Consider the following 15,895-nt stretch of genomic DNA (forward strand, 5'->3'; position numbering starts at 1 on the left):
TCCTTTCTTTTTTTCAAGCACATTTGCCTGATTGACCTTTTTTTTTTTCTCTGTCTTTCTATGGGGCTGCTCCAGGAGCCATGGCTAATCATCTTATAAGCAATGCTCTGCTTCGTCCGCATGGTACTAACAATCCCTATAATACATTGCTTGGGGAACCGGCGGTCTGTAACAACCCTTCTATCAGCATGTACAACACACAAGGTGTGCTGGAGTTTATCTTAATTTTTTTTTTCAAGTGAGAGTCCCACTTTATGTAGCTTTTACGGGCACAATCTATTTGATTTCCTCCTGCCTTTTCTTTGTTTTGGAAGCAGACACACAGAGTCCTTTTACATTCTACGCCTCCTGTTGCTTTGATTTTCCATTTTCCTTAGGTTTCCTTAGTGAGTAGACCCCCCATCTGATAAGCAAATGCCTGATCCATCAGTCCGTGTTTGTTTTCCTGTGCTGTTATGCTATGTTTTGTGTGGTGTGTCAGTACCTCCCTGTTATTCATTTATTTCTACATTAAATACCCCTACACTTACTGTGAGACATGAGAATATTTGTCCAAGGTAAGTAAGATAAAGGATGACTTGACTCAGTAGTCTTAATGTTAGAAGATTGAGGAAATAAATCTTCCTTTGCCATACCTTGAAGTTCACTCTGGGCACCAGACATTAGTATTGATGAAAGCATTAGATTAACTCGGGGAGGGGGGAGTACATTGACCTAAGGCATGGAAGAGAAAGCAGGCTGGAAGGCAGCAGCCACCCCACTTCTCTCTCAGCTCCCACAAGGCCTAGCAGAGTTGGTCCCCGCAAGCCACAAAACTTTTTTTTTTATACTGTGGCTTCCTGTGAAGATCGTTTCTTTGTGCATTGTCTAGTTTGAAAAGTATGTAAATTTTTTCTCTCAAAAAACAATAAAAATCTTATAGGATAAGCTTGATTTTTCTACCTTCTAAGAGCATAGTTATTGGTTATGGGTACAAAAGCATCTTTAAGTATCCAATTTCTGTGCATGTTAAAGGACCACAAAAATAATTCAAGTATAAATTGCACAAAATAAAAATCCTACCTAGCGAGCCCTTACTGAAAATGATGTTTCGTTGCTTTCTTTAAACTGAATGTGATAGATTACAATCGATTTCTGCTATACTCAGAATATCAGGTAGTTTGTTTGTGTTTCATTTAATTTGAGGTGACTGTGGTGTGATTGTGTAAACTTATGGTCCATGCAGTGTGCCAGCAGTGTCTCACACCATCTGAGCTTGCCCAGGTAGCTCCTTCTCAGATGTAAATGATGATCTGAAAGCTTATTTTAAAGCACCAAAGTTAGCCATCACATGGTGACTTTAAGATATAAATGGGACTTTCGATTTTATCAAGTTTCTTAACAATGGCAAGGCTAAGATTCACAAACCTTGAACATTTTTGCTGAAAGCCTTTGGAGAGGAAGAACAGACATTACGAAATCCTCATTTGTTGATGTCTGTAAGGATCAATTCTTCTTCTATCAGTAACCCCCACACCTCAGGATCCCATATATTGACGACTGAAGCGCTCAGTTTGCTTTTCCATATGTATGTAGATCAGCTTGAGTATGCTGCTTAGGTTAACCTCTGGAGCAAAGAAGAGGCCCATGCTGCGTTATCCTTTGGTGATCTTCTTAATACTAAAGGCAGCCAATGTGTTTTCCCCTTTTCCTTCTGTTTCCCTAATGGAACAGAACTATCAAATGAGACCGTGTTCTGGCCCATTTCATGGTCTCCCTCTCTTGTACTGTCTCTTGTTTGTCAGGGTCACTCTTCTGTTGTGGTGCCTATGAACTGTGCCCTACACAGGATGCCAGATGTGGTTTGGCAGAACAGTCTATTAGAAAAAGACAAAACAAAACATTTTACTTTGTTCTTCGGAGGCCAACTAACAAGTAAATATGTCATTATAAACAATTTAAAACCTGCTGAAATATTATCTCATTTTAAATGATGTTAAGTGGCTATTTGCACCATATTTGCTAATTAAGTGTTCTCAATATTATTATGTTTATAGAAGATGTTGGCAATGGTTTTAAGCACTATATTTAGATTATATTTCTTTTGCTTTTCGTATATAATTTATAATTGCTTATGGAAGAAAAACTAGCAATTCTTAATTGAAATGTTTTTCCTAATTAATATTTACCTTTCTGTCATTATCCAAAAAACAAAAAAAAATCAAGGAGTTTTAAAATTATGGAACAAATGTAAAACCCGTTTCCATACGTGAGTTCCAGTTATGAAATCCTCTTGGTAATCTCAAACTCAAGTTTAAAGCCATTCTGGGTTGTGTTCCTAGACAAAATACATGTCATAAAACCAAAATATTTACAATGTAAAATTTAAAATCATGCCATATAGACACAGTGTTACATAATTCACCACTAGACATTGTTATACAAAGTTATCAATAAATATACAGACTCCACCCAGATGAATTTGTCATTTATTTCACCAAATTTAATAAATGCTAATGATTATTCTTAAAAAGAGCACTTAGGTCATTTTGTTCTTTTTAAAGTCAAAGTTGAAATTGTGTAGCTTATTTATGTTACAGTTTTTATTTATGTTATAGTTCTCATTTATGTTATAGTTCTTTATAAGACATAAAGGAACTATACTAGTGCTTGAAGCAAGTTTTGAAAAACTAGCAAAATATAAATCTCAATGATTGTCATATTGCTGCAAATCTTATGCTTTCAGGTGAATGCACATATATTCTTATTGGCAAGGTGAAAGCGCTCATGAAATATGGGTGGCTTGGTATGTACTAGCGAGGTTCATATTGAATTGCCACTTAATTCTGTTTTGTGCATCCTCTAATTCACCTGTGCCTGTGCTCTTCAGGCATTGAAACATTCAGTTTGGAAGTGGTCATGCTTGCTTGCCTTTTCTTAAGATTTGTGGAAAGGTATTCATACTGTTCCCGAAATATATGGAGTTAGAAATAACAAGAAAATACATTTGTTATACTAAATTGAGAGACTATGCATAAAAATATCTAAAATATCATATATGTTATTTCTGGACCATTATCTTCTTGTCAGTATGAGACATTTTATCAGGATAAGTCTCATTGAAAAAAACTGTCAAAACAACACTATATAAAGAGAAAAATTACGATTTTACCAAAATAAATATAGTTTTCAAAGTAGTTGAATTCAAATTCGAAACTTTAAAGAACAACCTAAACTCATAGGGCAGGATGCAGTGAAAGAGTACATTATATTTGCTAGGAGTTCAAAGTTGGGTAGAATATACATTAATATTACCTTATGGTTCCACAGCCCTGTGGCAGACCAGCACAGGAGAACAGATCTAGGAGAAATCTAGCCTCCTTTCTGTTTCTTCCTCCTCTAAGTTAACAGCGTGGCATCAGCTCAGGCCCAGGCTCCTTTGATCTCAGTTCCTTTGCTGAATGAGTCAAAATGAGACTAGCAGCATTTGTACCAGTTGGTCAACAGCTCACTGATTATTTTGAATTCTCCTTCTAAAGCAAATTCAAAGTTTTAGCTGGGATTTACATTACATTTTTTAAAAATGTGATGTATCTCTTTTGTAAGAGGATAATCAATACTTAAAATATAAAACTATTCCTTCAGCCAGAGAGTATGACCAAAGTGTGCACATATCAAAACATCTGCTCATAAATTTGTGCAATTAATAAACACTGACAAAAATATTCATATTTTTTAAAAGGCTGTGTTTTCTGAAGTGATATGGCCCAGTAGTTTCCTTGGTTTTTATTCTTGGATATTTTAACCTTCCTATAAACAAAAGAATAAGGAAAAGTAATCTCTGATTACAGATAGATTTTTCTTGGAAAAAAATGGGTGGCTTGTCTTTAAAATCATCTACTCTTAAAATATTTTGTAATGTATGATGATACTGCAATCTAAAGAAAACTTTCTATTTTGGGTGGAAGCTTTTCTCTTATTGAGAGGCAGAATAATAGATGGATTTAATATTTCCCTGTAGTTTAATACCTTATTAATGTGAGCTTCAAAAAGCACAGGATTGATCTTCTCATTTTTAACCAATGCAACATCTCTACGATTTAGCTACGCTTTTTAGTACAAGTTTAGATTTTACCAAATATAATTTATAAGTAATTAATCTTTCTAAATTTGTTTTATTTATTTATACTATTAATGGATCTCTAATAGAAGATAAAGATAACTTTATTTTTATATTATATAAACAATACAACAATGTGTAAAATAGAGATTGTGATTTGACCCCATTTAAAACAAACAAACAAACAAACAAACAAACAAACAAACAAAATCATCTGTCTATAGCCACAATGGAGTAAAATAACCCTGGTGCAGAACACAAGGCACAAAAGAACAATTATGTCAACCTAAATTCCAGTTTTCTTTCTGTATCATATTTTTATTTTCACTACTAATTTCTAAGAATGGATGTCGTTCCTTATAAGCTGGTACTTTCTAACATCACATCCGTGTCCTATCGAACCACAGCAGTAGAAACAGTCACGGATCACCCTTTTTTTGACTCTGGTTTGTGTGACAATTTGAAGTGTAATATGTGTGTATAAGAAATCTGTGAGCTGTAGCAACACTTATTAAAAAGCCCCATTTTACTTGGTGTGTGTTAAGCGGGAGGGCTCTTGTTTTCTGACTAACACTGTGGTGTTTGAATTGTGGTAAACCATGTAACACAAACTCGTGAATTGGGGGACAGTGGGGATGATTTCCCGTGACTCCTTTTGCTGCATATCATCAATTTGCTTTTGACTCATGTTTCCCCTGCTGTCGCTGTAAGCTTACTTGTTGTTTTTTCTTTCCTTTTCTTCATGCTGTCGTTTAGAGCCCTACAGAGAGACAAGTATGGGAGTAAAGCTAAACATTGCATATCAAATGTAATTTTTTTCAGTTCACTTTTATTGCATCACATATAGATGATGTAGTTATTAAAAACAGTTCATCTCACAATTTCAAAATTTAAAAGGAAAACAAACCTATCAGTCAACTTCTATAAATATCTGCCAATAGAGATTAGATGCTCTCGTTGCCTGATTCTTTTATTCTGTCACATAACCAACATAATTGCTAAGTCTCATGTATTGTTTGTGTGAGTTAAATTGTTTTTAAATTAAGCATTTATTTTTCTTTGCAAAGTAACCCATAAACTTTTAATTTTACTTAGTGCATTCCATCATTAAACATGTGTCCCATTGCAAACACGCCCACTTTATTTTCTACCGCTGTTTTAACCCTGATACCAAATGCATTGACAACGAAATTAAAGAAAAAAAAAGTTTCAATGCATCCGCAACATAATCATAACCATTTAACATATCATACCAGCCGCTCTAACAGCAGTCACCTGTCATACTCAGCCCTTTTAAAGCATTTACTTTTTTTCCTTAACATTGTGAATTTGTGTACTAGATATTTTATGACATGAAAATAAACCGCTTCAACCTATGTCTGTGGTGACTGCTTGTTAATGGATTTTATGAATTGCTCATTTTGAAAACTGTTTTGTGTGAATGCAAAGTATGCAAAAGTCCATGTGAAATTGGCGTGAACATGTGACATGTCCTTTCAACTGTCATTGAACCGGCTTGTCAGAAACATAATTGCATCACAGATATAGAATGAGCGTGATATTTTCACAATTTAGAAGTGTATCAAGAGGTTTAAGAAAATCCTTCAAGGAAATTTTTGGACATACCCTTTCTTATTTATCAGCATTGGTTAAATGTGTAGGTGATTTTTTTTTCTTTTGTGGATGTGCTTAAAGTAATTTATGAAGCTATTATAGATTCTTGAACTGGTTATTCAAGAGACTGCAAAAATCCTTGAAGTCTGTGGTTAAACTTATTTTCCTGCAGCTGTTTCTTACCAGAATAAAATGTGTATCTTCCTTAAAAGTAAATTTAGATATGTCCCAAGTTAACAGTCATCATAAGAGGATAACGTTAATAATAATATTGTGCTTTTAGGAGTCAAATCCTGTATTTTTACACATTCTTATGTAGTATTCCCCAGTGACCCTAAACAATAACTGTTGGGTTATTATACAGTAATAACTAACGTGATTATAGAAGAAAAATACAAAAAAATATCCAAGCACTTTTGAAAGAATGTATAAATTATCTCGAAGTGCCATGAATTTGACTGGGCATTATTTTATAACTTGCAATTAACATAATCCATTTGTGATTTTGTATGCAAAAATTATTTTAATCTTCCCAAATTATATTTATATATGAAGGTACCAAATGTTTCTTTTAGTTTTGAACTGCATATTCAAAGTGTCACACATGAATTATGTTATTTCAGGGACATGTATGTAAAGTTAGAGATGACATAACTGACTTGACTTTAATGTGTATAAATTGAAAGCAGTGAATAACTATATCAAATTTTATTTTAATTGTCTGTTAAAACTAAATACACTTAATCTATTAGATTCTATTTGTGTGACACTGGAAATTAATATATATATATATATATATATTTAAAATTTTACTTTGAACACTTCTTATTTCCTCATTGCACTTCTGTTATTATACCTTTCGGATTATATACACACACACACTGACATTAATAGATTTAATAGTTTTTTGTTTCCATTTTATATTTAAAATGCTAGCAATTTATACACATTTTACAGTCATAAATGTTTCTACTTTTGTGTTTGTGTGTGTGTGTGTGTGTCTTCGATGGCTCATTGGATATAAATGTCATAGTGTCTTGTAATCTTTTTCAGAGGGGCTTCTGAACAATGCCAGGGATACAAGTGTCATGGATACTCTACCACTGAATGGTAACCATGGCAACAGTTACAGCATTGCTGGCGGCGAATACCTGAGCAACTGTGTGCAAATTATAGACCGTGGCTATAACCACAACGAGACTGCCCTAGAGAAAAAGATCCTAAAGGAACTCACTTCCAACTATATCCCTTCATACCTGAACAACCACGAGCGCTCCAGTGAACAGAACAGGAATATGATGAACAAACTGGTGAACAACTTAGGCAGCGGGAGTGAAGATGACGCCATAGTCCTGGATGACGCCGCGTCCTTTAACCACGAGGAGAGTCTGGGCCTGGAACTCATTCATGAGGAATCGGATGCTCCATTGCTGCCCCCGAGGGTTTACTCCACAGATAACCACCAGCCACACCATTACAGCAGGAGGCGGTTCCCCCAGGACCACAGCGAGAGCTTCTTCCCTCTGCTAACCGACGAGCACACAGAAGACCTGCAGTCACCGCACAGGGACTCTCTGTACACCAGCATGCCAGCCCTGGCCGGCGTGCCCGCTGCAGACAGTGTGACCACCAGCACCCAGACCGAAGCCGCAGCGGCCAAGGGTGGTGATGCCGAAGATGTTTACTACAAAAGCATGCCAAACCTGGGCTCCAGAAACCACGTGCACCCGCTGCACACCTACTACCAGCTGGGGCGCGGCAGCAGCGACGGATTCATAGTTCCTCCCAACAAAGATGGGGCCTCTCCGGAGGGGACTTCCAAAGGACCTGCGCACTTGGTCACTAGTCTATAGAAGATGACAGGGATGGCAACCAACAGGACTGCTAACACCTGGTGGACCATTCTGAGTCGATAGAAGCAGTGGTCATCGTGTGTACTCCGACATCTGATGCTGTTCTCGAAAGAGAGACTCTCTGACAATTTTTTTTTTAACTTGAATTTTTAGGTCAGCCCAGGGGAGAAAGCTAACTGCTGAGCTCCTCCTGTGCCCCAATTTTTCCCAGTCCTTTCCCCTCAGATGGAGACTTCATTATGTTAATGAACGAGATAAGAAGAAAATGGCGCTCATTGTGGCCTTGTTGAGTTATGTTGTGTTTGTTTAACATCTCTGATGCTCTGTTACTAGAATTACAAGGACCTGATTTTTTTGTTTCTTTTTTTTTTTTTTTAAAGAGGCCAGAACTATTGTTTGAAATTAGTAACAATGCTGCATCTAGATTGGAGTGCTGCCCAGCTGTAGAAGCAGAGCTGAACTGTATCACATAGCGATTCATGGTCACTCGCAACCTGAGTTCACCACAGCGGGAAGAGCTGTGAGAAACACAAGCAAAACAACAAAATTAATAATCTGACGGAGGGGAATTCTAGAATTATATGCTAAATGCATATTTTATGATTTGCTGTATTAACTGATGATAAAACTAATGGCAGAAAACAAATTGAACAATTTCTATGTAATGTACAGATACTAGCATTGCGCATATAGTCTGCTTTCTGTCCCTCCAGAATTTGAGTCCTGTTAATGTAGTGGCAAAGAAGAAATTTTCTTTTTCTTTTGTGCTAGTCTTGCAAGTTTGTCTACCAGTAAAGAGCAAAGTTTCCTTCCTTTTTTGTTTTCTTTCTTTTTATTTTTTCTTTTGTTCCCTCTTCCCCCACCTTTTTTTTTCTTTAAAAATTCACCTGGCAAAAAAAAAAAATAATAATAATAAATAAATGAAGCTATCACTTTATAAGAATCATTTTCTAGTAATGCAAACAAATTATTTTTTAACAAAAAAATAAAATAAAATAAATAAAATTAGACTTCCTTCCCTTGCTATATATCTATCTTTATCCAGCCCGAGTATTTCCAACGTCATTTTGCAAATTAGAGCAGGACAAATTTTATGTTTCCAGGGCACATCTGTTGTATTGCAAAGCATATTTGGCAAGCAGTTCATCACCAAGGCAGTAGCTATGATTCTAGAAGCTAAGAGGTGTCTATAGAGCTAGACGGGCTTCTGCATGTGAAATGCTGTATTCCATAGGAGTTAAAAGTGCTGACTGCGCAGTCTGACCCCCACGTGGGCACCTGCACTACCAATTGTTAGAGGAAATTCACTCCCTCGTAGTGAGAGTTGAAAGGTCAAATTATTTTGAAGACATTTCTTTCTTTTTTTTTTTAAGTTTTCTGTTAACAGGAAAATTTATTTATTTGACAGGATTTTAAGTAATGTAGGAATACAAATGGTAAATTAGCAGCACATATAATTTTTTTTTAAATTTATGATCCATTTTGTATGGTCTCAAGTTGGATGACCTCATTACTAATATTTGTTGTAAAAGTGAAACTTGTTTGCCGACCAATAAACAACTGATTGAGATTTAGAAGAGATTGCTTTGACGTATGTACTGTATTATCAAGTCCTCTTTTGACTTTTCTTGCCTTTCCTTTTCTCTGTTTTTCAGAATCTAAACTCTCCTTAACCTTTGTGACCCATGTGAGCAGCACACACACACACACACACACACACACACACACACACTATATCTGACTTGAATATCCAAACACAGCATGGTACAGGTTTTTGCAGACAAACTCGTCCAGGAAAATGGGATGGGCTGAAGCCAGGTACATAGCTCCCACTCAAGTGGAATAACAAAGGTCCTGTGTGCTTTTTTAAAACCCATCTCTCCTCACTAGGCTTTTGATTAAAGACAGTTATGCAGTGATTTAAATATCACATGTGATGTGATCATCTCCCTGGCCCCCTTTTGTGGAGAAATTTGTAAATTTAAATTTCCCCAGTTGGCTAAGAAATGCAATAGTAATAGGAAAGGTTATTCATTGCACAAGAAGAGTTTAAGATCTTTAACATCAACACACAGCGTTGGTTTCTTTATGGCAACCTCAAACAATATTTGTTGTGTTGATTCTTGTCCTCCATTCCTCTGACTCCCCTTCTGTGGCCTCTGACACCTCACCCTGTCCCTGCTGTACCCTTCCCACCTTCATGCCACATATGTAAGACTGTTTTACATTATTTTCATTTTCTTCAATGTATGCAGGAGGGGGAAGGACAAAAATAATTCCTTCAAAAGAACTTTCTAGATCTTGCTGTTCCTATATGACCAGTATCGAAGGAACGAGTATATTCAAGGAGTCTCGTGTAGAATAAAGCTCAAATGAACTTGCCAATCTGTATTTTCTCTTGTGGTATATCCTTGGGCTTACTTTATAAAAGCCTACCCAATAGCTATCTATAAATGATATCTGAAATCAAGGTGAGAGGCATTGAGAGTGCGATTAACCAGTCACCCATAGACACTGTAAAGTCTGTGACAGAAGAAGTTGTGCCGGGCCAGAGCACCCATTCATTAATCTGAAAGCCATTTCCAAAGAATCCATGGATCATTCCATTTTAGTCAGCTGGTGGCAATATTTTCTTGAAATCCGTAGACATTTTAATTTCGAGGAGAAGCATAAGCATTAGAAGTAATCACTTTCCTCACTCTATGCCTTGAGATTTTACCAATCTTTCCAACAGTACTGATAACCCACCCAATACCTATATTTAGTATTTTTTTTTAAATTCCTCTGTGGGCAAATCTAACACAGCCTCAGAAATAAGGCTATGTTTGCAGAGTGCAGGTACTTGTGCTTGATTTAAAAACAGTATTCCCAAATGAAAGTATCAGTAAAAAGTATACTTTTTAGACTTTACTACTTTCCCATACATGGTACTTTGTGTTTCATTACCCAGAATTTGAAACAGGTAACCTTCCCGTTTATACTGGGAACAACCTGAAGAAAGATCACTTGAGTACATACATAAACTGGTATATAAGGCCTCTCTGCATATTGTGTGTTTTTGCTCTTGCCTCAAGATGAAGGGTCGTTGTAGATCTCTCATACATCAGATCCGATGTGCTTCAGAAAGTTGGGCTTCTTTGCTATGTGACTCTAATTAAACAAAAGGAAGAGTAGGTAAAGTATTTAACTGTGCATCATTTCAGTAGAAATTTGTGTGCTCATTTAGTCCTGATGATAGCAGCTACATGAGTTCCTGACCCTCTCTTCCACCTGCTATTTCATGTAAAGAAACTGATCCATTTATGCTATTCACTTTTTCTTCGTTCTAGATCCTTTTGTCGGTTCTAGGTCTTCAGTACCCAATGGCATTCATTGATAGGCTTATTTGCATAGTTTCCATGAAGTAAAATTCTACCAAACAGACTCACTGTACATACATGGCACATTATTTAGCCAAATGAGAAAGTCATGTAAATGAAACAAGCCAATTATTGCTTCCTAGTAAATAATATTTTTGTAATATTTTACGCTTGAAGTTTTTACCTCTTTGAGGTCTTAAGTACTGAGATACTTTGTCAGGGCACTAACTAAAGGACCTCAGGTTTAATCAATTCTTATATTGATGGCTTGTTGCATAGCCAAGGTTGCTAATTATATAAGTAAATAGAAATTCAAAGAAGAAAATTGGTTGGAATTCAGTTATATTTTGTGAACATCCCTCTTTGTTTTTAACACAGTAAATATGAACACACGGGAAATAAATTCTAGAATACTCTTAGTGAGTAAAATTAATTGGCAAGAGAATAATCACAATATATTAAAATAAAAATAAGCAGCAGAAGCAAAGGCAGCTAATTAAGTTAATCATAATTTCCTATAAAAAAAAGCCCATGGTGGTTCTAAATTAAAATATAGTTTATGATCTATGCTGTTTTTAAGACCACCTCTACAATTTAAAAATTAATACACTAAAAAAATTCTTTAAAAAATTAAGCTTTTAATCTTGAGTGTTAAAAGTGTGATGAAGCCTCTGACTTAAATTATAACTTTAAAAATATTTGTCAGTGACAGACTGTAGTTTTGTCAGAAGGGGGAAGAAAGCTCCTGTCTAACAAGCAACTCTGCACTGAATTGTATTCACGCCATAGGAAGGAAGTATTTAGTTTTTAGGTTGTTAATTAACACTGTATCAAACTCCAGTACTTGCGATATATTTTGTTGGAAAACAAAAACCACCAATAAAACAACAACAACAAAAAAATACCACCTTAACTATAAATGAATGTCAACTTACATGTAAAGTGTCAAAAATAAACCATCTGAAATTATAATCTAATTTTAAGTGGGACATTGACATTAATGTTTTACTCTAAGAAAAATAATTGATATAAAATACTATATACAAACTTCCCAATATATTATATTCAGAATACAAAGATTTAATTGCTCACGTTTAGAATATCATAATCTGTCACATAAACAATTACTATGCATTCCTAATTAGAATCTATATATTAGATCTCTCCATGTCAAATTTTAGGAAGTTGAAGACACAAAAGGGACACAAGTACATACAAAACAGATTTTGGAAGCATTTTTCTACAAATGAATTCTATGTAGAAAAAAATTTTTTAGAGTTCATAAAATAGACTCGAAAGACTAAACTCAGTTTTGTAATCAGGATATTTATGTGTCTTATACCATTTGAAAAATATGTTTTTAGACATCTCAAATTTCATTTATAATCCAAAAGCTATAGCCAGTTGTTATAGCTGTTTGTGTCCATAGAGGACATTTATCTAAGACAATCATTTACCTCGATGATATCATGTTTGCTTTAAAAAGGAAAACAGTCTTTAAATTGTTACCTGTTTATGTGTTTACACAGGTTAATTTTTAATAAGATTTCAGAGGAAGTAACTCTTTTACAATTATTTCACTTGTGGTATTTTCCAATTAGTCAGGTAGTTAGTTTTGTATATTCTCATTTACGTAATTATTGTAGTCTTTTTATTTAAATTACAATCATCAGTTCGCCTCTAGCACTTTTGAGTTATTATTAAAATGTCTCAGTTCCAAATATGTTTTTGATCCTTTACCTGTTTTACCACTATATTGACTATTCTTCTCTCCATTTATAGCTCTGCACCCACATACCCTTGTAGAACATGATAAGAGTAAGTGGAAAACTGATTTATGTGAATCAATGAACAGCTCCTAGACACCATCTTCTTTTAACTAGCCAGGATTTTCTTAACCATAGTATGAAATTTTTCCCAACTACACAAAACTGACATTAGACTTTTAGAGGAAAGTTTTAGGGAAAGGTGGTGAAATGGCTTATGATAAAAAGCTGTTGTACCTAAAACTACTGGTGTATTAAAAAATGTAAATTCACATACTTTCATCATTTCAATACTACAGAAAATACAACATGCTTTTAGCCATTTTTTTGTTTGTTTTAGATATTTCTTACCTGGTTAGATCTTGTTGCACAGAAATGTAAATACTTCATAAAAGTTTCTAAAATGTAAGTATTTCACATCAACTCACCTTCACCCTCTGATCTGCTATTGAGCAAACACACCTAATGCTAACCATAGCTTTGTTTTTGTTTTTTTTTATAAATTTCTCTAGTAAACATTGAATTGATATTAGAAGTATATGCATTATGCAAAATAATTGACAACCAATAGTCTTATTTCAAAATAATTCGGCATATATATATATATACACATATATATATATATGAATGCTATTGACCTACTAAATGACCACCATACTGACAGTCCTGTCTTCTACCACTGGAGTCACTTCACACAATTCTGCATAGAGCTGTACATATTCTGAACTGCTAAAATATCTAACATTACAAAGCTTCAGAATAGATCCCCAGTGCTTCTTCCAAGGTAGAAAAGTGAAGGGAAGCTTTTGAAGGAGGAAGTAATCCAGGCTTTGAGAGATCTGACTTAGTCGTTGTTCTTGAGACACAATAGTTTAATGTTGACATGCTACGATCTTTGAACTAAGGAGGAAGTTGCAAAAAAAAAAAATCTAATTAACCCAGAAGAATTTAGATTTGTTTTACTAGTCAACACTGCAAATATTCTTATTATGTGAATCAGAAATAGCTTCTTAAATGACAGATACAAGGTAACTGTGCAAACCTTAAAAATTGCTTTGTTTCCGCTGTTCAAAACAGGGAAAATGCTCCTGATACCCTTATTGATTGACTTCAGAAGATGTCTCACGAAAGTTAGAGAATCATGATACTGAGGAGCAGTGGGGTTCTTCAGAGTTGTAGCACAGTGGCTAGAAAAGTGTGGCCACTAATACTAAAAGCCGATTATCATTTTACAGTATTGCTTTCAATGTTTCAAATTCCAACTAATGGCTGATCATTTCACTGACATTTTGCATCACAAAGGACAAATAAAATCACTGAATGCTTTGTTTTCATACCCCAGTGGAAAGTAAAGATATGTTTTTCCATTCTAAATAATAAAAAACTGCGGTGTCCCACAGAGCTGTAGATAGCTGTGTGTGTGTGTGTGTGTGTGTGTGTGTGTGTGTGTGTGTGTGCTTTGTAGATATGTCTCTGTCATCTATGTATTCTAACACTGATGCTAATATTCTAACATCTAATATTTCCTGGAAACTATAAATTCAAAAACAGTAGAACCAGATTTTTCTCCCTCAGCTTATGTGAACCCTTTGGGACAGGACAGATAATTGGGAAAGTTTTTCATATTTGTTTTTCTTCTTGACAAGATTTTCATTTAATTTAATATATGTCTCTTAAAAATAGTTTCTTTTGAAGACTAACAACTAATTGAGCTACTCCTCCCTGATATGAAAAATCACTTTTAGAAGTAAATATGTAGCTATTGCAACACAGGTCTCAGAGAATTCCCCTAGACTCACATATAACACTCTTCTGGCCATACACACCAATAAATTTCAAGGTACTGGATCCCCACTTCGCTCTTGTTCAATCCTTTTATCTTTTTTTTAATGCTTTGTACAATCACATGTAAAACTATGAGCTACAAAACTCAATAAAATATCAGTAAACAACCAGTGGTGTAGTTACTGTTGTTGTATGGGAGCTTTGATTGTGAGGGAGTATTTCATGCTATAGGATAATAACTAAAAAAATGTAGTTTCTGTGCCTCTCATGCTTACACTCTGCCAACACCCCCTCGCAAACTGACTGTAACATGGGGGGGGGGGCATGATTTTCCTTCATTTTAAAAGAATTGTTATTGCTTGAAATATCTATTAGGCATTTGTCACCTACAATAAGCTAAGTTTAATTCATTTACTTTCTGACCTTGAAACTTGCATATATATATATATATATATATATATATATATATATATATATATATAAATAATGAAATTTAGCCTTAACTCATCTGTGCTATCTTAATTTCCTTCATGCAAACAGAATCATAGCAGGCAACCATTGGCACCATGGCCAAAGTAGGTTTTCTAAGCTTTGGGCTGTTACATGTTGTTCTTTGAAATAAGGGTGTGTATGGATTAGTAAATACTTTGGTTTACATGATAAATATTATATGATTATCATTCTGTGGCATCAGGGATTTTGATTAGTTTTAAATTATTATACTATGTCATATAAATGATTATATGCAAACAACCCACTTCTTTTCATTTTGATAAGAAAGGAACAGGCATTTAAAAGACATTGAATAATAATCTCAAGAATTTTGCAAAACCTATTTCACTGGATAAAAACAATGTATTCTGAAGGGACACAAGCGAGTGAGATCAAGAGTCAAGAAAGGTATATTTACATCTTTGTATCCATGGACAAAGCCTTAGACAAGCCTGCTTTGATGTCGGATCCTATCACTTACCAATCCTGTACCTCTCTGAACACAGTTTTAAGAATATAGTTTCCCATCTCTAAATAGTGAAATGCGATTTTCATGTCCTGTGAATATTTCTATACAAATATCATTCAGGAAATGAAATGAATTCTGAGAAAATTCTAAGTTGAACATTTGTGCCTATTGATTATAGTAGCTTCTTGCCCCTAATGGTTAGATAATAATGCGATGCTAAATCAGATCAAAGCTCCACTCTGATGCATGTTTCTTAGTGTTTGTAGGCACACTTTTTCAGAATTCTGTCTTTACTGAATAACCTTGCAAACTGTTATTTTCAGCACCATAATGCAGCACTTAGATCTTCACTCAGCAGGATTTGTCTGGTGATAAACAATGGTTCTTTGTTTAAACTATTGGGAAGATATGAAACTAAACAGATTCTCTTTACTATAAAATGTCAGAGACTACGCTGC

The 15,895-nt window shown here is 34.8% G+C and overlaps 1 protein-coding gene across 31 annotated transcripts in view; it reads left to right on the forward strand.

Annotated features, from left to right (window-relative positions):
* The window catches only part of Adgrl3 (adhesion G protein-coupled receptor L3), a 778,447-nt gene that overhangs the window by 734,665 nt on the left and 27,887 nt on the right, over nucleotides 1–15,895 (forward strand). For 12 of the 31 annotated variants that reach the window (XM_085836782.1, XM_085836791.1, XM_085836788.1 and 9 more), the window contains 3 exons: nucleotides 76–204; nucleotides 4,856–4,873; nucleotides 6,767–14,646. The exons of 1 other annotated variant lie outside the window; for it this stretch is intronic. In XM_085836782.1, coding sequence (XP_085692908.1) covers nucleotides 76–204; nucleotides 4,856–4,873; nucleotides 6,767–7,566 — 947 coding nt within the window. In that variant the 3' untranslated portion in view covers nucleotides 7,567–14,646. Of the gene's footprint in view, nucleotides 1–75; nucleotides 205–4,855; nucleotides 4,908–6,766; nucleotides 14,647–15,895 lie in introns of those variants that run through there. 18 more of the 31 variants (XM_029477369.2, XM_085836797.1, XM_021162045.3 and 15 more) reach the window with 5 other exon arrangements.

This window comes from Mus caroli, unplaced genomic scaffold (genome assembly GCF_978045245.1).
Source record: "Mus caroli unplaced genomic scaffold, Mus_caroli_1 scaffold_4, whole genome shotgun sequence".
NCBI classification, from domain to species: domain Eukaryota; kingdom Metazoa; phylum Chordata; class Mammalia; order Rodentia; family Muridae; genus Mus; species Mus caroli.